Source organism: Phragmites australis, chromosome 7, assembly GCF_958298935.1.
Source record: "Phragmites australis chromosome 7, lpPhrAust1.1, whole genome shotgun sequence".
In the NCBI taxonomy this organism is placed as follows: domain Eukaryota; kingdom Viridiplantae; phylum Streptophyta; class Magnoliopsida; order Poales; family Poaceae; genus Phragmites; species Phragmites australis.
In genome coordinates, this window is record NC_084927.1 from 29966834 (window position 1) to 29991641 (window position 24808).

A 24808-nucleotide genomic window follows, 5' to 3' on the forward strand; every position below is an offset into this window, starting at 1 on the left:
TCATTGCCCTAGCCATATATCCCACGACGAATTTCCTTTCTAGTTCCATAACAGAAATTGTTATAATTTAGGAGTCAAGGAATCCGACGGGCTCGTTCTTCCTCGTTTCTTGCACCAAGTGTCTACAAATAAAAAATTAGTTAGGTTGGAGAATTAGTGATAATAATTAATGAACGTCTAGTTTAAATGACTTACAATGTCCAGCATCGCAATAACCCCATATTCATGCAATCGAGGTTGAAGAGGTCGTATAAGTCGTTGAAGCCCACACTGAAGTAGCCGTCACCATTCAAGAAGTGACAATAGAACTCTTCTTCGCTTTACAACCATGTAGGTACTAATTATGCAACTTGACACAAGATTGTCCTGCCTTTCGCAATGGATCTACCATCAGCAAGGGCTTCCCAAGTTGGAATTTTTGGTTACCCTTAGTCCAAGCTGCACCTATCACACGCTTCTCGGTGCTTCAGTCCTTACCAGAGGACTTGGACTTCTTCGGCAGCTGCTTCTTGGACCGTAGCTTGGAGTTTGTCGGAGGGTTGACTCCTATCGCAGGGATCCTGAGGGACCCCTTTTTGAGATTCGGCCGGGGGGATGATTCTGAATATGTTTGCTGGAGAAATAAATGGATATGAATGCAATGGCAGGTGGTGTGGAATGATCTAATACAGAACGCAGTAAATGCACTGGAGGGATTTTTAGACAGGTTCGGGCCACACTGAGCGTAATAACCTACTCCTGTGTGGATGCTATAAATGCCCTGAGAATGTCTCTCAGGAATGTTGCTGGTTACAAGAATGTCTGTCTATCCTAGAGCCTCGGGCTCCTTGTTCTTCAGCTCTGATGCTTGTACGAAGATGTTCTTCAGTTTCTGAACGAGTGTCTGAGAGTTCGAGCGCCCTCTGCTCTGGGTTCTTCTGTTAGCTTCAACTTGTCTTTGTCCGTACCGGCCGGCTGCCTTAAATACCCGCCGGCGGTAGCGTGCCCCAAAAGGGAGGACACAAGTTCCAAGGCACCATAAATGGAAAGGGAGTCATCATGGCCTCTGCGCGAAGTGACGGGGGGTTGAAAACGTGCCCCCCACCCGGTCTTCGGTCGCCATAATGGCGCTGGCAACGGGCGCCGTGGAGAGGGCCCACCGGGCAGCCGCAGAGCGGCCTGGCGTGCCCGTTCTGTCTCGTACGCCTGCCACAGCAGGGCGGCAGACGGGGCGCCTCGGGCCTTGCGAAGCTATCCCGAGGCGAGCCGGATGACACGGGATGGGACCCGTGCATTAAATGTCCCCACGCCCTTCTGCCAGAATGTGACAGGGACTGACACCGAGCGTGGCGGGAGCAGTTGAAGGTGTCAAGCCACGCGCGCTCTTAAATGCGGCATCGGGCCTTTCACAGGCTGACACCTTATCGCTGGACCTCTGTGGGGGCCACTGACGGGATACTCCTTGGGCCGTCGGGGAACCGAGTGCTCGGGGGTCACTGTTCACCTTCCCGAGCACTCTCTCCCAGAAACACCCTCTCTTGGTCCTCGGGGAACTGAGTGCTCGGGGGCCACTGTTCACGACCCCGAGCACTCTCTCCCGAAATTGACTGTTTGGATCCTCGGGGAACCGAGTGCTCGGGGGCCGCTGCTCGCAGCCCCGAGCACTCTCTCCCGGAACTACCTTCCTTGGGTCCTCGGGGCACTCGGGTGCCCGGGAGGCCACTGTCCGCAGCCCCGGGCACACCCTTCCCGGCACTCAGCTCTTCTGGTCGTCGGGGGACTTGGGTGCTCGGGGATCACTGTTCACCTCCGTGAGCACTCTCTCCCCGGTCACTTAGTCTTCGCAAATCATCGGGGAACCCGGGTACTCGGGGACCACTGTTTGTGGCCCCGAGCTCCCTCTCCCGGGACTTAGTCTTTTCGTACCTCGCGGAGATGAACCCCGCGGGAAGCTGCCACGCGGCGGATTGCTGGCCTGGCCTCGGGATTCGAGGACCCCTGGTTCCTGATTCACCGACAGAGTTCTTCTTATTCTTCTCTGGGCTACCCTCAGGTTCCATAGCTGGAGATGGTAGGGTGGGCAAAGGCGACATAGCTGGCTTAACTCGAGGCTAAGGTTAGAGTAGAGAACTTGGACATCTAGGCGGATCGCTCCTAGATGATTCTATGTGCACCAAGATGTGCCTCTCTTCCATTGGACCCTTTGAAGATGAGCTTAACCCAGTTTTTGGATCTTATCATTAGGGGACTGCAAATCTGTGTCCACAACATTGGCATGTACAAAATCCACGAAGACCACGACATAACTAGGACATATCGGGACCATATGTAACACCTGGACCTTTGAATGCACTTGAACCTTTGCAAGCTGAATTTGGTAGCCACCAGGTCTTATGAGTAGCGAGCATGGTGTGGGCCCATCGAGAAGGTCTATAGTATCCAGTTCCATGGATGGAGAGAAGACAGGTTGTTCGACCTCCCTGGAGGCTTGACTACTCCTGCATCCAGCAATGAGGCTATCGTCTATCAGTGCACTAGGAATTACGACTCCCTGTGACGTAAACCTTTGCATGAGGTCTTGATAAACACTCTCCGTGATTGACTGGGTCAATCCTTGCACATTGATTGTACCTGACATCTTCCTCTTCTTGTACATCCTAACATGTTTGAGGAAGCCTAACTTCCATCATTGGGAACTGGAAAAGCCTCGCATGCGACCTAGGTGCTCAAAGTTTTCCACAAACTCTCACCCTACTACAGTGTTGTTCGATTCTATCGCTATGTATTCATTCATATCATCTCAGTTTATCACTACATTTAAATTGTCAAGAGCATTAATGAAAAATTGGGTGCTAGTTAGTTCTATTGGAGGAGAAATAGAGTTAAGGCATGTATGCCCTAAATAAATATATGTATAAGGGGGGTAGAATTTCTTGCAACATCATTCTGGAGTCCAAGGGGATTGATATCATACTAGAAATAGAGTGGTTAACCAAGTACAATGGAATCATTGGATGTGCAACGAAGACAGTACAGTTGACACACAAGGCAATACCAAGGTGGAGTTCCAAGCCACGACAGAGTCAGCTATCAACACCAGTCTCAACAAGGCTAATGCAGTGGAAGATAGCAGAGTCAATGAATTTCCAGATGTCTTCCTAGATGATTTGCTAGGAATGCCACCCGATCATGAAATTGAGTTCGTCATTGAGTTAGTAACTAGAACTACTCCTATATATAAGAGACCATATAGAATGGATGCAATCAGCTGGCTGAACTCAAGGAGCAAATCCAAGAGCTACTAGACAAAGGGTTTATCCGCCCCAGTTCTTCGCCCTACCAAAGAAGGATGGAACACAAAGGATGTGTATAGATTATCAAGCCCTTAATGAAGTAACTATCAAGAATAAATATCCCCTACCCCGCATTGAAGATCTGTTTGACTAGTTGAAAGTAGCATGTGTGTTCTCCAAGATTGACCTTCGGTCTAGATATCATCAGTTGAAGATCTATTCCTCAGATATTCCAAAGGCCGCATTCATTACTCGGTATGGTCTATATGAGTACATAGTAATGTCATTCAGATTGATAAATGCCCTAGTCTACTTTATGTATCTGATGAACATGGTTTTTATAGAGTATTTGGACAAGTTCATCGTTGTATTTATCGATGATATCCTGGTTTTGTCCAAGAATGAGAAAGAGCACGAGGAACACCTAAGGTTGGTACTGCTGTAATACCAAATTTTTTAGAGAGAAAAAAAGAGAGATTTGACCAAAATTTGATTTTTTTTTGATCCGTTGCTCGTATGGACAATCGGAGACCGTGGTTGCATTCATCTCGTCGAGACGAACATATTTTGCTATTCATATGTCCGTTCCGAGCACTTTATGACCCGTAATAAGTCCAATAAAATTAAACCGTTTGTTGTTTTTTTAAAAAAAAAATAAAAAAAAGAAAGAAGATAAGTACCGGCCGATCCATCCAGACGTCAACACCGTTTTCCTTTCTCTCTCTCTCCTCGTTGCTGAGCACGCTGCTTGCCGAGCTCCTCGCGCCGTACGCTGCCGTCCGCCGCGCCGGCCGCTCGCTGCCACTGGTTGCTGCGCGCCGCCGGCCACCGTCGCCTCCGCCTGACCGGCCTGTGCCTCGTCGCTGCGCCGCGCGCCTGCGCCGCCGTCGCGCCGGGCCACCGCGTCGCGCCGTCATGCGTGCCGTCGCGCTCGCTCTGCGCCAGCCGCCGTGAAGAAGCAAGCAAGCAAGCAGGCCGTCGTTGCCTCTGTGCTAGCAGCTGAGAACAAGCAAGCACAGAGAAGCAAGCAAACCAGCGCAGGAGAGAAGCCAGGAAAGAGAAAAGAAAAGAAGAAAAGAAAACAAAACAAAAAGAAAAAGAGAAAAGGAAAAAAAAAGGAAAAATTGGAAATTTCGGAATTTCGTCGGATTCGTCGTCAATCCTTCGAAGGTGATTTCTCAGTAATTCTTAGATGTTTGTGGTTGAACTAAATTAAATTAATCAATTCCTGTCGTATTATTTCATGTGATTAATAGTCTGTTTCGTTTCGATAATCATTATTGATTCGAAGATACGACATCCGAGTCGAAGTATTCTTTTCGTTCATCGAAGCGACTAATTAGTGAGAATTTTGGTTCGACTCTGAATTGGAAATAATGTATCATTCCATGTGATACGGTTTTCTGTTCGATTTTTCGAAATATAGGCGTATACGCGACATTTTCAGGCGTAGGATGGACGCTTCATATTTTATGTGTTTTAAATATGTTTTAGTTCTAATAGTATGCATGTACAGGTGGTACTATTTCCGGACATTCTTGATCGAATTTCCTTCATCGTCGGTAAAGGCAAGTGAATGTATTGTATGACTATGCTTTAACCTAATATTGGGTTGCCTACATTCTTTAATTACAGTGCATTCATCTAATCTGAATGACTGATTCTGAGCTGGGTACTATGTTGTTTACGTTTCTAGAAGTTTACTCGATGATTGATTTATGAAGTGCAGTAGGCACGATATGCCATTCTGCAGTTGTTCATTAGTGTTGTATGCAATTTTTTTTTTTGAAGTCTCAAGCATATTCCGGAAGTTATGTTGGTTATGCTTGAAGCACGTCATACATATACATCTCATGCATTGGAAGTTTGTCGTCGTCTTCTGGCCGCGACCGTACCGGTACAGTACCGTATGTCACCCGAGGAGGAGTATGGTGCACACCCTTACGTTACCCGAGGAGGGGTAAAGGTGAGGAGAGCATATCATGTGCATGGTTATGTCTTTTTATGAAATTCAATGAATCATTCGCATCAAATCTTATTTCCTTTAGTTAGCTTGTATATAGATATATATGCGGCTCTGAAGGCTTATACCAACCGAATGTTAAAATTTTTAATGTTATCGTTGGACTTGCTTAGTCATAATTGTTTCTCCTAGTGTTGGCGGTCTGTTTCATTACTAGTTTCTATTTAGAATTGTTAGCACATTCAACTGTGGCTAAATAGCTTTTTGTTAAAGTACCTTTCACTTGCTGAGATTTTTGAATCTCACCCGTGCTTTCTTTATAGGTATGTTTAGATGTTGACGTGCATTTTGGGGATGGATCTTGGTAGCTGCACACACTACCTCATCACCATGTTGATAGCTCAACCGGTGTTATAAATGGTGGTTTTGGTGGTCTGTCGTTTGCTTGGTTTATGTCGTGGTACGAGGCTGGTAGCGTCGTGAAGGTTTCTATATATATATGCCGGTTATGTCATATACTGTCTGCCTGTGATCTCTTTTGGTCAGTTATACCGTCCTATAGAGGAAATACCATCAAAATTTTCTATTTTCATATAATTAGGCTTAGTGGTAAAGTAGGGTGTTACAACTGCAGAAGCTCAAGGTGAACCAGCTATATGCCAAGTTGAGCAAGTGTGAGTTCTATTTGAAGAAAGTTCCCTTCCTAGGTCACACTATATCAACAGGAGGTGTATCTGTGGACCCATCCAAAGTGAGGGATATTCTGAATTGAAAACCACCGCAGAATGTTTCAGCGATCCACAGTTTCTTAGGTCTAGCAGGATATTATTGTCAGTTCATAGAAGGTTTCTCCAATATAGCAAAGCCAATGATGGATCTGTTGGAGAAAGGAGCAGAGTTCAAGTGGGCAGCCACTCATGAAGCTAGTTTTAATGAGTTAAAGAAAAGATTAACCTTAGCTCTGGTACTGCATGCCTAACACCCTTAAGTCATTCTCAGTGTATTGTGATGCGTCTCGTCAAGGTTTAGGATGTGTGCTTATGCAAGAGGGTCATGTGGTAGCATATGCATCCAGGCAATTAAGGAAACATGAGGAGAACTACCCGACACATGAGTTGGAGCTAGCCGCAGTAGTGAATGCACTCAAGATCTGAAGACACTACCGGATAGGTCAAAGGTGTGAGATCTATTCAGATCATAAGAGATTGAAATATATCTTCACTCAACCAGATCTAATCTCAGACAACACAGATGGTTAGAACTTATTAAAGATTACAATTTGGGAATCAACTATCACCTAGGAAAGGAAAATATAGTGGCTGATGCCTTGGGTAGGAAATCTCTAGTCAATGCTATAACTCTCCAAGAGATGAGTCCTGATCTATGAAAGGAATTTGAGAAGTTGAATTTTGTGATCTCCGAGCATATCAGATCCCGCAGATTCAGATCTACAATATATGGAGGTGTCCATCAGGTATATAGTATACCATACCCATGTATAGTATACACCTTATGCGTATATACCCTATAGTTAGATATTCGACAAGCGTCAAGTTAAAACATCGGTTCTTTGTATCCCTAAATCTTCTAATATAGTCATCAACGGGTTCATTGTATTTTTTTCTTAACCGATGTTAAGTGTGAAAGTATCAATTCAATATCATCACTATAAAAATACTCATAAAATTTTTCTTCAAGGGACCACACATGCACAAAATTAGGAGCAAGACATGTAAACCATGTAGAAGCAGTTCCAGATAATGATAAAAGAAATAATCTAATTTTCAAGACATCATTGGTCACCTAATTGCGAAACAAACTAACCCACATGCTCCCTAGTTTCTCTATTGTCTTCCTCGGTAAATTTTACAAAATCAGTAACTTTGAAACCACATAGGTATGGGATTGTTTCAAAGTGCTTAAGATATGGCTTTTGATATGCACGAGTTTTCTTCTAACCTCCACACCAAATTGTTCCCTTAGCACAGTAGCTACTTGTTCTCGCATGATTTCACCATAATCAGCGACATGTCGAGCAGGGTTAGCTATTGTCTTAGGCTATGATGTGGGAAAATTCTGTGCATAGGAAGTAATAAGAGGTGGCGTAGAGAAGCACTCTGCAGGTGTCGGCCCATAAGGGATGGCTGACCCTTGCAATTGTATAGGCGGAGCACTGATGCTATGGTCTGGTAATATGGTGTCTGCACATTAGGATAACCTTCGGCTCTATAAGATGGAGCCGGAGTTGAAGCATTGTCCTCAACATATGGTGTTTCATACGGGCTCAATGTTACATCAGTTCTAATAGCTTGAGAAGTGACATAATTAGGTGCAACACTACCCATATAATCTCGACCATCATGCGGGTTATTCAAGTAAGCATAAGAAACGCTAGGTAATGTCTTGACAGCTAAAAGAATTGAAGCATTAGCATTACTGTTAACTAGTTTCTTCAAACTTTGTTCCTCATGTATTTGTAAAACTAAAGGCCAAATCTTACTAACCAACGTGTCCTCAACCATCTTTTGAACACTATTAGCCATAGTTGCACCAACAGATTGATCAATCATATTGGCAACGTCCTATAGATAGAGATATGATTGAGTACTTACATTAGTTAATACTTAGAGTGTTGGTCAGAGCGGTGGAGAATCTTCCTTCTTGAACACACCTTGCCGAGTTTTTATGTAGCGCGAGGGTAGCTACTATCGACATTGCTCCAAGTAAGCCTCGATCGCCAGACGCACTTCTTCCGGCAACTTGTCATATGATGGCATGATGATGTTATCTTTGTTAATCTCTGAAATAGACATGCCTAGGGTTTTAGAATTAGGCTAAAAGGCAGTCGAAAACTTTGAGTCCCCAGCGGGTCACCAAAAAGTGTGTTGACGTGAAAAGATATCATGCCAAACACCGACCACCTCGCATGCAATATCCGGTAAGCAACACCCAGGATGCCATGTTCATGGCTTTGCGTCGCCGGACCTTCGTCATCACCCATGCTCGGGAGGGACCCTGTCAGAGCACAGATGGTTGGCGACTTGTCCTTGGTTGTCGAGATCATGAACAGATAGCAACATAGATTGGAAAAGAGATTGGGACTATAGGAACTAGGCAAAATAAGAGTTAATGTAAATTGTGTTTGATCGATTGGATGATGATTCTTAATCGGCCATGACCCTCTCATGTTTAATGGGCAGCAAGTCTTAGCTGTAAGAGGTCAGGACTCCTAATTCAAATCAAACAAGACTTACATATATGACTCAGCTATACCACATCACCTGACTTCCAAACTTTCTATAACTAATATATCTTTCCTAGTCAACCACGTAAACTACCATATATTTACCCGAGTATTCTTTATTGTAATTCGGTCTTCTTGGATTCGACTACATGCTTGACCCGAACATCTGCTCGCGTACTACCTTCTCGGTCTCACTACCTGCTTAGAGACCAATTGCTCGATGTATCCATATTCTTGAATCCGTCCGGTTCTTCCACATATTCAGAGACCAACTACTGAGATTCACTGTGTTCAGAGATCACCATGGTTGGTGGTCGCTTGGTCATGGTCACCTGGTCATTGGTCGCCTGGTCGGTGGTCACTAGTCAGTGGTCGTGGTTGCTGGTCGCTGGCCATGGTCACTTACTCGAAGATCACCTTCCACGTATTCGATCAGATCCAACAATATCCTGTTGTGCCGATTATCATTACAATGATCACTATAGATATCAAATCTTATCATCGACACCTTGGTCTTGCAAAGTTGCAAGCACCGGACCGGCCAGAAGATCATACTCCGTTCAGCGGTCTAGCGCTCTGCATGCCGCGCACAGCAGAAAGGTGCGGAAATGCACCATGAATGCAAGGCCAAAGGCCACCACGGGTATCTCTTGAACATAAGTAGACGTTCGCATCGAGCAAGTGCCAAAATAAGTAGTGTTCTGGGTGCGCCAGTGTCTTTCCTGTGTGCGTCGTTTCTTGTCTTTGCAGAGTGCGGGCGCACACAGAAGCATTTGGCATCGCAGCGATGTCATGGCCTGATATGGTAGCAGGCTAGCTAGCAGTCGGTCGCGGCTGCAATGTTCTTACGTGCCGGCGAGCGCAGCAGAGCACCGAGGTCGCGTGGGGCATGTTGCAGGTGGTAGAACATATAGGCTTGACCTATTATTGAAAATAATTTCTAATAAATTTTAAAGGCCTAACATATGAAGGGAGGATATAGTCCGTTAGTCCTATATTGCTGGTAGAGTTGGAAGGAGAACAATTTAAAAGGAGTTATGTATATCATCCCATTAGCTCATGTGAATACGAGGACTAGAAGAACACACGTGCGTGTACTTACCTTATCTCGTAGCGCCATAGCAGGGGCGAAGGTGCACGACACTTGCGTAAATGGTCAATATGGTTAGGAGGTATGGAGATCACATCAGTTAAGAGTTCAATCATGGAACATCTCAACTACGTAGATTTCCATATATATATATATATATATATATATATATATATATATATATATATATATATATATATATATATATATATATATATATATATATATATATATATATATATATATATCGTGTCATCGTCCTTGATATCCTACATCAGGAGATGATGAATAAAGTTTTCGGGAAGTGCTTGACGCAACTGCTCACCGATCTGCTTGTTCTACATCTTCTTCATCAGTTTTCAGATGGCTCCATGAAACATTGATAAATGATTATGGCTTGAAATCAACTCTAGAACTTTATAGTGAGTAATCATTAGCAATATTTTTGTGGACATAGGATGCACCTCAATCTAATAGACAAGTAAAGAATCAGTTTTGCCATTCAGCATAAATTATTAGTAGAAAGTTTACTGATGTATTAGATAGTATCGATTGTTTGGTTGTTGACATAGAACATAAAGTTCCTCTGTTTTCGACTATGCACTCTACGCTTCGAGAAGCTAGATTTTGGCCTCATTTTAAGGATTGCATTGGTGCAATCGATGGAACACACATAGATGTAATTGTCCCATTAAGTGAACAACATAAATACTTTAACTAACATGGATATGCTTCACAAAATATCATGGCAGTTTGCGATTTTGATACGAGGTGTACATTTGTTATCACCGGTTGGACTGGATTTGTTCATGACACTTGTATATTATTGGATATTTTAATAACCTACAAAAATCAATTTTCACTACCTAGAAGGTATCTTACTTACATGTGAACATTTCATTACGATTAGTTAGGCATCAACCACTACACTAACACTTATGCTATGTAGGGAAGTATTATCTCGTTGATTCAGGGTATCCTAATCGAAAGAGTTTTTTAGCACCATACAAGGGTCACTATGTGTCTAAATTACAACATGGTCACCATCCAGTGGGTTTGAAGAAGGTGTTCAACCATACACATTCATCCCTCCGGAATGTGATCAAACATTACTTCGGAATTCTAAAGATGTAGTGGTGTATTCTCTTAAATTTGCCTAGCTATGCAATCAAAAATTATAATTGTTGTAATGGCTCTTCATAATTTTACTAGGAATAATGCCATAGACGATGCATATTTTGAAAAATATGTTGATAATGATGCGGACACTCAAGCTACCCAAGATACCATTGATGATGGTAATGCGAGAGATGAAAATAATATGGGTGTATTGCGTTATTTTATTGCTCCGTTTTGGTACCATGATCATTGATACTACACTTGACTAATATTTTGTTAGACTTAATGATATTAATTATTTAATTGGTTTTGATATTTTGGGGAGAGAATGTAATTTTTTTCTTGTTGTACTTTACATTTATATGAAATTACAAATACTAGAATATTTGCATCTTTAAATACGAAATATTAATGAAAATAATAGCATATATGCTTATTCAGAAGCCAAACAAGTTTAGATGATTCAGAACATAATAGCCATTACATTACACATTCAGGACCGTCAATCTCTTGAAGAAAATCAAGGTCACCAAAGAATCAATTTCTCTAACCAGCCGATTCTTTAGGCAACAGCTTTTCAAGACAGCTTCTCATAAAAGATCTTCAGGGGAAAAAAATTGTCGCAAAGGAGACCTAAATCTAAAAGTGCTCCTGCAGCTACCAGAAACAATCAGCTCCTGCGCTAAGCGACATTGAGATCGACATGATGCGCGCACGCGCTAAGCCGCGGGCGCGGCCCAGCGAGCACTGAGCAGCACTGCAGCAGAGCTCGGAAAGCGCGAGGAGTCCAGGATCGTGAACGATGAGTCAGTGAGTGCCCTAGCGCAACGAATGTCGAATGATGGCCACATTTTCAGTAAGATTGACACCATCTGATTTCATGGTTTCATCATTAAGGGTATCTTGAAGACGAGCACCGACCGAACAGCTTCTACTCGACGAATTGCTACGCTCTGATTCGGATCTGACTCCAGCAACACTAAACCTATCCGCTCAAATTGAGATGGGATTGGGCCTGTGCAACCGATCTTCCTAAGACATCCTAGGCACTTGCGGGCCAATCTGTAGAAGTTAAAGGGTTCTTGAGGGCCAAGTTGAGCCCAAACATAGGCCGAGTTCGAGGCGACGAGTGGACACCGCTTTCCCGTGTGTGTTCAACAACATTCTCGAGGCGGCGGTGGCTATTCCACCCAGCTGCGTTGATCTCTATGATTGACCCGGGTGTCTCACCGGGACTTCCCCTAAAAATATACTCGAAAGCCTCACACTTGTGTGGACCCCAAGTCCACAATGGTAGGACAAAGTGTACAAGCATAAATTTGTAGCTCTAAGTGCGCATAGGAGATGTGGGTTGAGTGTGGTGTGTATCTATGTTTGGGTTTAAATACTACAGCTTGTATATCAAAGGAGAGGCTTAAAAAAACGTGAGCTACTCTTGGAGAATTCTTGCCTTGTAAAATAAGAAAAACTGAAGGCATAGAAACTATCTGCCGGTGATCCTGCTGGTACTGCACGACTGCATTTTGGCCTGCAACCCGCAGGACTTCACACCAGTGGCAAAAGCAAATGACAAACGGGAAGCACCTGAATATGTTCCTGCAGAGCGCCAATCCATAACTTTCAGATCATATAGCAAGAGTAGAGAAAATAAGTCCTCTGAAATGCGAGCAGAACTTTAAAAGATTTGTGTTTAATGAAACACTTGGTTCCGAGCAGTTACATAATTTACACACACGCACACACTAGAGCACTGCGTCCATCGCAGGCTCCCCCACCTACGAGTATCGGCTTCACTTTCCAGATACACAAGAGTATGAACAGCGGCGGATCACAGTCGGTCTCTTCAACTAATCGCATCAATTTCATCAGTCATATATACATGAACACCTCAACAAAAGATCACTTAGCTCACCATGTAGCTTGTTAAGATCACTTAGCTCACCATGTAGCTTGTTCTTGGTTGGGGATCTTAAGCGGTGATGTTAAGAGAAACGAAGGAAAGAATGGTGCTATGGTTTTTCCGGTGGCGCTTGATGTTTTGCGCTACTCCGGGACAGCAGTCTCTCCCTTATCTCTTTGAAGGATTGGAGCTCCTCAAGTGCATCAGATGTCCTACGCGACATGACAGAACTTGTTGAGGCTACTTCGGATGTTTGTGATGAATAGCTAGGATCTCGCAGCGGGCGTGCAGTTCTCAGCAGGTTGACTAGAGAACCAACTTGTGCATCTTGAGACTTATGCGACGATGAACCTGCCTGATCTCCCACTTCCTTCCCATCACTGCTCCTGTATAATCCACACAGAAATAAAATTAGATTCCCAGAAACTCAAGTGGTAAGTAAACAGACAAGACGCGGTCAGTCAGTAATGTCGTAATTTAATAAAGGGTAATGTGTATCGCTTAACTAAAAAATTACATAGTGTGTATGATCAGAGAAACAGGTATATCAAGATATGGCATTTATTGCACAACTGAAACTCTTGTTAATATAGGAAGCTGTGCTAAGGGACTGCCTGATGCCATCAGTAACATCTTATTACGAATGAATCACACAGATTATTCACCACTACATAACCACAATCAATAGCTATAATATAAGTGAATAAACTATTAATGTGCATTTTACAGCGCGATACATGGAATGCAGAAAGATAATAGACCACACATTGATGAAGTTAGGTTTCTTACAAGTAGCTCAAAAGGATAAAACAAAGGCCACTTCCCTAACACTTACTGTACGACCTACTAATAAATGAAATCCACCAAAGAGGATGCCTTCCAGTCTTCCACTCAAACATAGCATGACAAACTTGTAAAATGAATAAAGCTAGAGCTTTTGCCATCTTTTTGTATAATGTGTAACTGCTCACAATCGTATTTTCGGAGGTATAGTAATGCATCTTCCTTTTGGCTGCAGACTCAAACTAATTCCATTTAATTTTTCTACCATTTCTGAGTAGTATTTTGCAACACTCTATTTACTGCTATAATGAGAAGATTGGCTTGACAGAATTAGCCTAGCACAGTTGGTGAGAGGTAGCTCAGTTGGTGGGAGGTGGGAGTGTACACCCCCACCACCTAGGTTCGAGTCTTCTTCAACTCGAATTTGGGTGCCTATTTCTTCTTATTTACAATGCCACCTAGTTCCTCCTAGGTTGGTCGAGTTTTAAAACCTATAGCCAGTTTGCTCATGCCAAGGCTTTTAAATCCTCACGGTAAACACTATTCTCATCATATGCAGAATGTGGAAACGACCAACAATGTGTCGGCATAGAAGAACTGCAAGCTCCAGCAATTAACATGCCAAGTAAGAACATAGCTCTAACGTTCTTAAATAGCTAGGTACATGAGTTATTGGCTAATTGGATCCTACTCTATTTTGTAATTTCTACAGACAGAATACTTCATGAAATTTCTCTCTCTTATGCTTGAGTGCGCTACCAAATGACGATAATTGATCCATCTATATAAAGGGATGTTATCCCTGTGTGCTATTGAGCATGCAGCAGACATCAAAAGTTTATTCTGAAATGTATTTGCTTTTATTCAGAACCAGTTAAAGCCACTAGGGTTGAATTTGTGAAAATAACACAAAACAAAATGATCTACAAAAGTAAAGTTACTTTAAACTTACCCAGGTCGGGAGACCGGCATATCAACATCATCCACTGCAAAAGGATAATCTACATCGTCCAGATCATCTTGCCGAGGGGAATCACATGATGACAGTGCAGAGAATCTCCCAGATTCATCTTTACTATCTTTGCCCTGCATATCCACCAAACGATATCAAGGCATAACAGCAGATTAACTCGATCAACATGAAATATTTTGGCTCTCAAAACTATTTGAGAGCCATTTCAATGATGAAATAAGATTTCAGCAGCTCATGCAGACTGCAGAGAGGAAAATTAAGGCAAGACACTAAAGAAAAATACAAGGGCAGACAATTATTGCAGCACATAAAAGTAATCCAAAGTTCAACACTATCAAATCTCAAGAAATTAGTTCCAGACTATCATCCAAAGCTGGTTTTGGATATACTAGGAAAAACACCCAGTCACTAACTGTTTTTTCATACTTCAACAAATCATACAAAATGGTTTTTTTTTTTTTTTTGCATGAGTGTGATCTCAGCCAGAATCAGTGGAACTTGTTCACAACTAAAAAGGAGGCCTAATCTTAATATTTTGACTCTGAACAACTCTTTCTATTATTCTTTTTGTCTAGTATTTTAGGCGAATGCCAGGAGGGTTCACCAATTGTTTGTAGGTTTTCTCCCCTCAATTCTGTTACAAAATTTCTTTTTGTTTCAGTAAATAGAAGTCTGGGGGGTTACTCCAATTTTCTACAAAAATCGAACTGATGCATGAGTAAGCCAAATATGAACATGACCATCACGTTTGGTTGAATTCAGCTTCAGGTCAATTCTCCACCAAGACCTCATACAGATGCTACTTCACTGGTTCAGTCTGCTTTGAGCCATGGAAGTGCTTATGGCGGTTGTGGGCTCCCTTGCGCTGCAAGTTCTTATGGCTGGCTATTCAAAACCGTTGTTGGACTTCCATCCGACTGGCAAGACATGGATTGCCTCATCCAGACCATTGTCCGCTGTGTGATCAGGATAAGGAATCGGCACAACACCTCCTCACCAATTGTGTCTTTGCCACGGAAGTTTGGTTCCAGTTATTCTCACGCGTCATTCAGAACCTCACACCAGAACACCACGATACGGTGTTCGCAGATTGGTGGCGTCGTACTCACCGAGGAGTTCACAAATCTCAGCGTAAGGGATTCAATTCTCTCGTTATTCTAGGAGCATGGTGGATTTGGAGACTTCGTGATGCTTGCGTGTTCAATGGAGCGATACCTAGGGTTCAGGACATGCTGCGAGAGATCTCTGATGAAGTTCATCTTTGGTGTCTAGCAGCGACAGTTAGTTGTTTTGGTCGTGTTTCTCAATCTCCATGGTGCGGATCTTAGCTAAGCTAGGTGTGTGTGTGTGGTGTAGGTGGTATCTCCATTACGGGAGGACACTTGTACTCGGTCCACTCTTCTCTCTTTAATACAAAGATACAGAGCTCTCCTGCGTGTTCGAGAAAAAAAAGTTTATTAGTGTATCAACTATCATGCAAGATTATTTCAGCTCATAGTTATTCCATTCTCTACTCTCTTTCAGACTTCGATCTATTATCTTAGTAAATGACCAACAAAAGAAGCCCCACGTTTACTCTCAAGGAGGAGAAATTATCACATTAATAGAAAAAAAAAGAAAGGGATCTACACCATTGATTATTATGATCATCTAACGGTCTATTAAATTCGGAAGTAAAAATTATAAAAAAAAATAGTAGTTTGATTTCCATACAAATTGGGAAGCAAAATACCTAAATAAAGAGTCCATCTAAAATACAATTAATCAATTGCTAATTATGGAATAAGAAAAATGAAAAATTAGTAGTTCAATAAAGAGTCCATGTAAAATACAATTCATAATAATTGAAATTGGGATTAAAAAAAGAAAAAAGAAGGGTCCATATAAAATACAAGCTTGGAAAAAATTCAAAATAAGAACTAATAATTAAAATTGGGATTAAAAAGGAAAAAGGGTCAATATCAAATACAGGCTTGGAAAAAATTTAAATAAAAAATAAATAAAGTTAGTAACATGATTTCTATAAGAATTCAAAAGCACCGTGCAGCTAAACATCGTACGTCAAATAGGTGGCGGGGCAGAGCACAACACATAGACTGCAGATGATAGAAGCCACGACCTCGAGCAGCGACAAAGGGACATCAACAAATCTAGAAATCGGAAGGACGAGACATAGGATTAGATCGGTAGGGAAAGTTATGGGCATCGTTATATCGGGCTTGGACCGCGCAACTCAAGGTCATGATGCCATGCATGTGATAGGATAAGGCGCAGCTCGCAGCCTGCAGATGATGCAACCACGATCTCCAACAATTACTAAGGGGCATTTACACAGTCGTGGATCGATAGGGCAAGGCACGTAAGCTAGCCACGCATCTCACTGTCGCGGCACACGCATCTCAGTGTCGCGGCAGTAGGCAACCAAGGAGCTGTATTTGACTAAATTTGCTAGGGAATTTAAAAATCACACAATAGATTTGTTGCCGCGAAGCACAAGATCATGATGGCAGGTAGGCAACAAGGCAAGCCATAACCCACAGGCTGCAAATGGTCGAGCAGCGACCTGCAGTGGCAACAAGTGACACCGAGGACACTAGATCCAGGCTTAGATCGCGTACTAGGGATGGCAACAGGTCGGGTTGAGGCCAGGTCGAGCAAGAACGCACCCGACCCAAAACATGAAACCCGAATCGGCCCGAAAATCAAACCGGGTGTAAATCCATCCCCGCCCCCAACGACCCCGGCAATGACCCGAAACCTAACCAACATGCTTTTAATTTTTATTCACCTGCCCCCGATGTACTGGAGGACCCACACTAAGCGTGAGCGGTGACAAACGGACAAAGCGCACATGGTCACCTGCCCCCGCCATACCTCTCGGTCCCACACCGTCGCGATGCACCATCGGTCGCCCTGCCTCCCGCGCGCGTGAGGGCAAGCGACAAAATGCTTGGCGCCACCAACCCCCGTCATTCCCACGCGCGTTATTTGGGTGGTGTTATGGTGCATCGATCAGAGTGCATGTGTGTAGTACGGTACAGTCCACATTACGTGTGTAGTACGAGTGTATGTGCGGTACGCGCGTGTGGAGTGGGTTGTTAATGGGCGGTTTGCGTACGTACGCCGCGCCACTATATTCTCATGTGGTGTGGGCCATTAATGGGCATCAAGATTTCAGGGCCCGTGGGACACCTATGGGTGCAAAATACTACCCAAACCCGATGACTCCACGGGGCCAAGGCGGTTTCTACACCCGAACCCGCCCCCGCCAGGTCTGAACCCGTGAGGACCCAACCCACTGCCACCCTTACAGCATACCTCGTGGTTGCAGCCACAGGGTGGCGAGAAGCTACGTTTGACTTAATTTGTTGGGGGAAAGTTACAAAATCTAATGATCAATTTGTTGTTGCACAGCACGAGCTAATTGTGTCAGGTAAATGGAGGGACAAGGCATAACCACAAACCACATATGGTGAAGCCATGACCTATGACGGTGACAAGAAACACCTACGAAGCCGAGGATCAACAAGGCAGAATGCAACTGGCAAGAGTTGGGCTTAGACCAGGCAGCTTGTAGTCGCGGCACAAGCGGGTGAAGTGCATGGTTCGTGCCTTTGTATGATCAAGACATGCTTATACAACTATGTTTAACTGAAAAGTTGCGGAAATTCAGAAATCAGATAATAGATTTATTGATTGATCCTATAAATGTGAATTTGCCATCGAAGAGAGTATAAAAAAAACCCACAATGCAACGAATCTAGCCACACAAATGTACGGGCCACCTTGCTAGTTCTTATAAATAGGTGAATTTTACTTCAGATATGCTAGATCAATTTAATGTATACTTTCACAGGCCCTACCGGCCAGAAAGATCCAATCTTGAACTCCCACGAATCGAAGCATATACACAAGTATCAATATAGTTGAGAACATGTCAAAATAGAGCCATGAAGGCATGAATCACCTTGTGTCTTGGTGACGGGCTCGCGTAGGGATCTACCGTTCGAAGTCCTTCCATCCGCCCAATCAACCGGCTGCACTCCGATGGAGACTCTTGCGCACCAGTTGCCCCAGTGTCTACTCTCCTCGGAGACGGCGGTGGCAGCATGAAGCCTCTACCGGGTTCCAGCACGTTCTGGCGGTGCACGGGGCTCCTACTTTCGCCCAGCTGCGGTATGCTCATTGGCGCAGACTCCCCCCTCATCAGACGAGATTGCAGGTACCCACTAGGAAAGTTGGGGGGCGAGGGCGTCGGTGACGCATAAATCACTGGTGTCGGCGAGAACTTGCCCTGCTGCGCAGGCGCGTGTGGCCAGAACGCAGGCGGAGCCCAGCTGTGCGGGCGCTGCTGCTGATATGACGGCGGGAAGGCGGAGCCCGTGGCTTCGGTGAGCGAAGCTGGGAAGAAGCGCATGGGCTCAGCGGCTGGGCTGCCCACGTAGTCAGGAATCAGCATGGACGGCGAGAGGGAGGTGATCTCTAGGTTGAAGGCGGCGAGGTTGGGGAGGTATTGGACGGAGACGACGAGGCGGCCGAGCTGGGTCTCGACGGGGACGAAGCGGTGGGAGCGCATGGCGGCCTCCTCGGCGCGGGAGAAGGGCTCGACGAAGAAGCTGACGCGGTGGACCATCTCGTAGTTGTAGGACTGGTTCGCGCAGAGGAGGCGGAAAACGCGGTAAGCCGGGAGGAGGCGGAGCACGGCGTACACCGACCTCAGCAGCGTGAAGCAATGCTTGTACGCCCGGTTGACGGCCAGCCCCTCGCCCGCAGCGTCCGGCCAGGGCTCGCACGCCACCGTCCACCTCTCCACCACCTCCCCTCCCGCTCCTGCGCCGCCGCCGGCGGGGGCCAAGTGGACGTCCACCACGAGCCGCTCCCCCGGAGCCAGCGCCTCCAGGCGCTCGGCCGCCTCGGGCGGCGGCGGCGGGTCGTGGAGCGGGAGGTGGAACCACCTGTCCCTCCGCCGGAACGACGCCGCCGGCGCGGCGGCGGCGGCGAGCAGGCGCGGCGTGCGCACGGCGAGGACAGCGTGGAGCACCTTGAGTTGGAACTGCTCCACCATCAGCTCCACGCCCGCGCGGCCGCCCGCGGAGTCGGACATCCCGGACATTGCCGCCGACGCCGAGCCCGGTCTACCCCAGCGCCGCCCGGCTCCTCCCCGCTCAAGCTCTCCCTCAAGCTGCTGCGCGGCATGGCTGGCAGTAGGACTGCATAAATCCGATCGGCTAGCGATCAAAGGTGGCCTGGGTGGGGTGGGATCGAGTCGATAGATCTGTGTGCCGAGGAGAGGAGAGGTTGGAGTTGGGGATTTGGGCGTGGAGACGACCGAGACGGTGTACGGGGAGGATTAAGGATCGCTGGTTCGGTTCCGGGTTTGGGTTAATGGGTCGCTATTGGTGCCGTCATGATCGGATTATTATGGTGGTGACGACGAACCGAATAGATTTATGTGGTGATAATATAATTCTAAGCTGCCAATCATCGTAAACTAAACTCTTTTTCAAGGGAGATGAATTATGATGACAGTTTTTCCCCTCGCAAAAGAGGGTCACACCAGGCTTGGACTACCGTTTACCAAAAGCATATGTCTCTGTAGAGTCATAAGAACGTGCATAGAGGCTGACGCCTCTTCAGTGTCAAAAGGTCAAGAAAGTTGGTAGAGTGATGATAAGAAAACCAACGGTCGAAACCCGATGTGGTGGTCATAATTATGATGATCCTAAAGATTATAAAAAAAATTATTAGGTAAGTTTCAATCTGCATGAAAAGCGTAACAATTTGAGCACTGTCTGGGAGAAAGGCTTGCTGAGTAGGGTGGGTTCTTTGATTCTGATATGAGTGTGTCAACTATTTTTCGCCTTTTTATGTGTTTTTCTTCTTTTTATTTTTTCTTTTCTTGCTTTGATTTTGATGGATTGGGCGGCGAATCCTTGAAGAAAAACGTCATTTAACACTTGTATGAGCAACAATTAACTAATCTAGGCAATAACAGCAAAAACAGAGGTGTTCATTGAAAAGAGGAAGAAAAGATGCGTTAGCTTGCGATTAGAGAATTGAGCCAATCTCTTCGGTACCGGATGACGGAGGTGCCGTGAATTCTTTTTTTTTGGGGGGGGGGGGGGTCTATGATACTTTGTTGTTTGGTTTTCTGCTTTCCGCGGCAACAAAGAGTTGTTGTAGATAAAATTAGGGTACTTTGTGGGATGCTTCTTAGATTCTTTATGCCCTTAATTTCTCTTTAGCATAACTTTCTGTTTTCTTTTATGAAGGATTAATCATATCTGTTTTTCTATTTTCCCTGTTCATACTGTAAGGAGGAGGTATCTCATAGATTTTTGACAAAGAAACGTCGGAAATGATCATTGCTGCCCAATCATCATAACATCACTGTTGGAGGGTGAACTCCTAAAGCAGAGATCCGGAGAGACCCTCTTTAAGATTCGATCGGGGATGATTCTGAATCTGTTTTGCGGGTGAAATAAATAGGCGTAAATGCGATGGTAGGTGGAATGGAATGATCGGATGCAGAATGCAGTAAATGCACTGGAGGGATTTTTAGACAGGTTCGGGCCACACTGAGCGTAATACCCTACTCTTGTTTGGATGCTATAAATGCACTGAGAATGCTTCTTAGGGATGTTGCTGGTTACAAGAATGTTTGTCTATCCTAGAGCTTCGGGCTCCTTGTTCTTCAGTGATCTTAGCTTCTGTGCTTGTACTGGGGTGTTCTTCTATCTTCGATCTTTGTCCGGGATCGAGAGAGACTTTCCGTGTCCTCCGGCTCCCCTTAAATACTCGCCGGCGGTAGCGTGCCCCGAAAGGGAGGGCACGAGTTCCAAGGCGCCATAAATGGAAAAACAACCATCATGGGCTGCTGCACGAAGTGACGGGGGGTTGAAAACGCGCCCCCGCCCAGTCTCGGTTGTCATGATGTCGTTCTTCAACGGGCGCCGCGAAGAGGGCCCACTGGGCAGCCACTGAACGGCCAGGTGTGCCCGCCCGGTCTTGTACGCCTGACACAGCAAGGCGGCAGGCGGGGCACCTTGGGCCTTGCGACGTTATCCCGAGGTGCACCGGATGACGCGAGATGGGACCCGTGCATTAAATGTTCCCACGCCCTCCTGCCATAATGTGGCAGGGACTGACACCGAGCATGGCAGGAGCAGATGGAAGTGACAGGCCACGTGCCCTCTTAAATGCGGCATCGGACCTTTCACTGGTTGACACCTCACCGCTGGACCTCTGTGGGGGCCACCGGCGAAGGACTTCTTAGGTCGTCGGGGAACCGAGTGCTCGGGGGTCACTGTTCATAGCCCCGAGCACTCTCTCCTGGATATGCCCTTTCCTTGGTCCTCGGGGAATCGAGTGCTCGGGGGTCATTGTTCACGGCCCCGAGCGCTCTCTCCCGGAACTATCTTCCTTGGGTCCTCAGGATACTCGGGTGCTCGGGGGCCACTGTTCGCAGCCCCGAGCACACCCTTCCCGGTACTCGGCTTTTCTGGTCGTCGGGGGACTTGGGTGCTCGAGGGCCACTGTTCATGGCCCCGAGCACTCTCTTCTCGGCACTGGGTCTTCGCAGATCGTCAGGGAACTCGGGTACTCGGGGACCACTGTTCATAACCCCGAGCATCCTCTCCCGGGACTTAATCTTCTCGTACCTCGCGGAGATGATCCCCGCGGGAGGGCGCCACGTGGCAAATTGCTGATCTGGCCTCAGGACTCGAGGACTCCTGGTTCCTGATTCACCGACAATCACCAAGTACCCTGAAACTTCCTAGAAAGCTTCGGATTAATCAGATATATGTCATTACAAATAGCAAAGTTTAAAAATATGTCATTATAAATTGTGTATTTGAAAATATATTATTATAAAAGCTCTGAAATTGGAATTGTGCCATTACTTACATTTTCCTGCTACATTGCCAAGAAATCACTTTTGATCAGACAATTTTGCCCTTGGATTGACTCTAGTCTAGACCGTGCGGCCGTGTCGCTGCTCTCTGGGGCGCTTCAGCTACATGCGCTGGTGGATGCTTTGTGGTGGAGAAAGCTGGCCGGCGACCAGCGAAATTGGCCAGGGAGCTAGCAAGGAGTCCACTAGTGGTGGCCTCATAGCTGGAGGTGGCCTGAGCTAGCTGGACGACGGTGGCAAAGTGGCGGCTGCAACAGCGGTAGTTCATGGTGGATGTGTGCGCTAGGCATGTTCATGCTGAGTTTGAACGCAGGGGCATGCTCAAGGTCATGGTGTGATGTGCGCGGCCTTGACCTGGGGACCAAGGGTCGCCGAAGCCGTGCCGACGGAGCCATGGCCGGAGTTGGCAGATTTTGGCTCCAATCGTGCACGTGCTTAAGCGAGGAGCTGAGAGTGACTAGGAACCTAGGTGAAGCTCACCGTGTGGTCTGCAACAGCATTGGAGCTCCAATGAGGGTGACCAATGGGGAGCAACGGCGGAAGGATGGGGCGCTTGTCGTGGGGCCTCCACGACTAGGGAGCCCTGCAATCGGCAGCTATGGAAGGTTAGAAAGGTGCCCCCTAGGTATCCTCTGCATGAGGAATTGAGGCAGAGCTCATCGGTGGGAGAGTTCCACGACGGAGGGGATCGACAGTCAGTTCCAAGGCGAGACCAGCACCACCACCCAGTAACCGTCATCGTAGGAGGAGAAGTGGGACGAAGCAGAGGAGGCATCTGGCGAGGGTGATGGCGAGCTCGCCGGAATTGGCGAGGCCTAGTCGGAGGAGGAGCAGGAGAAGATGAGTTCGGTGAGAGTGAGTATCGAAGGAAGACGCTGATGGCTTAGGTTGAAGATGAGGGCAAAATGGTCCATACAGAAATATTGAAGCGAAAAAATGTATAAAATGGATCCATAGACGTAGATAATGGCACGGTTCCGATTTCAGAGATTTTGTAATGGTATGTTTCCAAATACACGATTTATAATGGTATTTCTCTAAACTGTACTATTTGTAATGACATATATCTAATTAATTTGAAAGCTAATGCGTACGAACGAACTGGGGACTGGTGTAAGCAACTCTCTCAAAACCCAAACTCAAAGCCAATCTAGCCTTATCAGCACACATCATAGTCTTGGTCAAGATCAAATTTATTTTTTTCTTACCCTCTGAGCATTTCTCCACTAGAGAAAGGAGATACTCATCCTTAGTCAAGAGATTCTGAACTTGCCCTCTAACCCAGCTGAATTTATCCTCAAAGATGGTGCAAGTGGAGCAATTCGGTCGCACATCCTTAGAACTCTCACCACTCTCCAATCTAGATTCTAACTCTCTAATGCACTTATCTTTCAACTCAACATCTTTCGCAAACAAAAGGCAATTCTTGCAAACACCTCAGAGACTAGACCTAGACTCCTCCTCAAGGAGCTTCTTCTTGGCACTCTCAAACCGATTAGTGACTTGAGCGTGCGCATTCTGAAGCTTGGTAAGTTCAGCCATAACCACCAAACAACTCTCACACTCCTCATCATCAGACCTAGACCTAATTAATGCAAGCTCGGTAGAAATAGACCCATACTTAGGCCTAAACTCCTTCAACTTATGCATAACTTTTTTAAGTAACCTATCATAACTAATAAGACCATCATTTAAGGTATCGACATGGATGGAAAGCTGATCGTAGAAAGGAAATACTTTGGAGGAATCAAGCTCAGGGTCGTTATCATTGTTGTCATCTACTATGAAGCAAAGTCCGGTGAAGTCCTTGTTCTTCTCCTTTTTCTTGTCCTTCACCAGAAGCTCCTCCTCCTCCAAGCTCTCCTCGTCGCTAGAAGAGGTGTCGATGACGCTAAGAACTGCCACGAACGTACTGGAAGCCTCCTTGGCCGCCTTCTTGGTCATCTTGTCACGGTTCTTCTTGAATAAGGCCTTTTTGTTCTTCTTCTTATGCTTGTCATAGTCGTGGTCGCAGTCTTCCCTCTTCTTGAGCTTGGGGCAGTCCGTCTCGGAGTGAATGGTGTCACCACACTCAAAACAGGTATAAGAGCCACCCATCCTCTGGTCTCGATGATTGTTATAGAAGCGAGTGAATTTCTTCACAATAAGAGCAAGGTCCTCATCATCCATTGTGTCCACCTGCTCCTCTATGATAGAAACCAAGGAAGACAAAGCAAATTCACTTAATGAGGTGTTAGCATAAGAGAAGTTAGCTCCAGCCTAATTGCTACCATTAGATCCGAAAACCAACATCATATTATGAGACAAAGGTTTTTGAGACCTATCCGAACCGCCTTGGCTATCTCGATAGACTTGAGCTTGCTGAAGAGTTCATCACAAGTCAATATGTCATAACTTAGTAACCCTTCAATGCTCGAGATATTCACTTCTCATATGCTACAATCAAGAGCATAGAGAATTTTGATCGCCCTCTCATGATCAGAGTATAGCAAAACACCAGTTGATCGCCCTCTCATGATCATAGTATAGCAAAACATCAGTTGATCTAA

At 45.5% G+C, this 24808-nt stretch overlaps 1 protein-coding gene and 1 long non-coding RNA gene across 2 annotated transcripts; one reads left to right on the forward strand and one right to left on the reverse strand.

The window, feature by feature from the left end:
• Positions 1–3990: 3990 nt before the first annotated feature.
• Positions 3991–5814, forward strand: LOC133923596 (uncharacterized). Its single transcript, XR_009910649.1, has 3 exons — positions 3991–4442; positions 4789–5000; positions 5559–5814. It is a non-coding gene; the product is annotated as an uncharacterized LOC133923596 (long non-coding RNA).
• Positions 5815–12338: 6524 nt separating this feature from the next.
• On the reverse strand, positions 12339–19843 carry LOC133924657 (autophagy-related protein 13a-like). Its single transcript, XM_062370297.1, has 3 exons — positions 18312–19843; positions 14324–14457; positions 12339–12974 (listed from the first exon to the last, which is right to left on the reverse strand). The coding sequence occupies exons 1-3, from the start codon at positions 19455–19457 to the stop codon at positions 12698–12700; spliced, it is 1557 nt and encodes a 518-aa protein (XP_062226281.1). The 5' UTR covers positions 19458–19843; the 3' UTR covers positions 12339–12697.
• Between the last annotated feature and the right edge of the window lie 4965 nt (positions 19844–24808).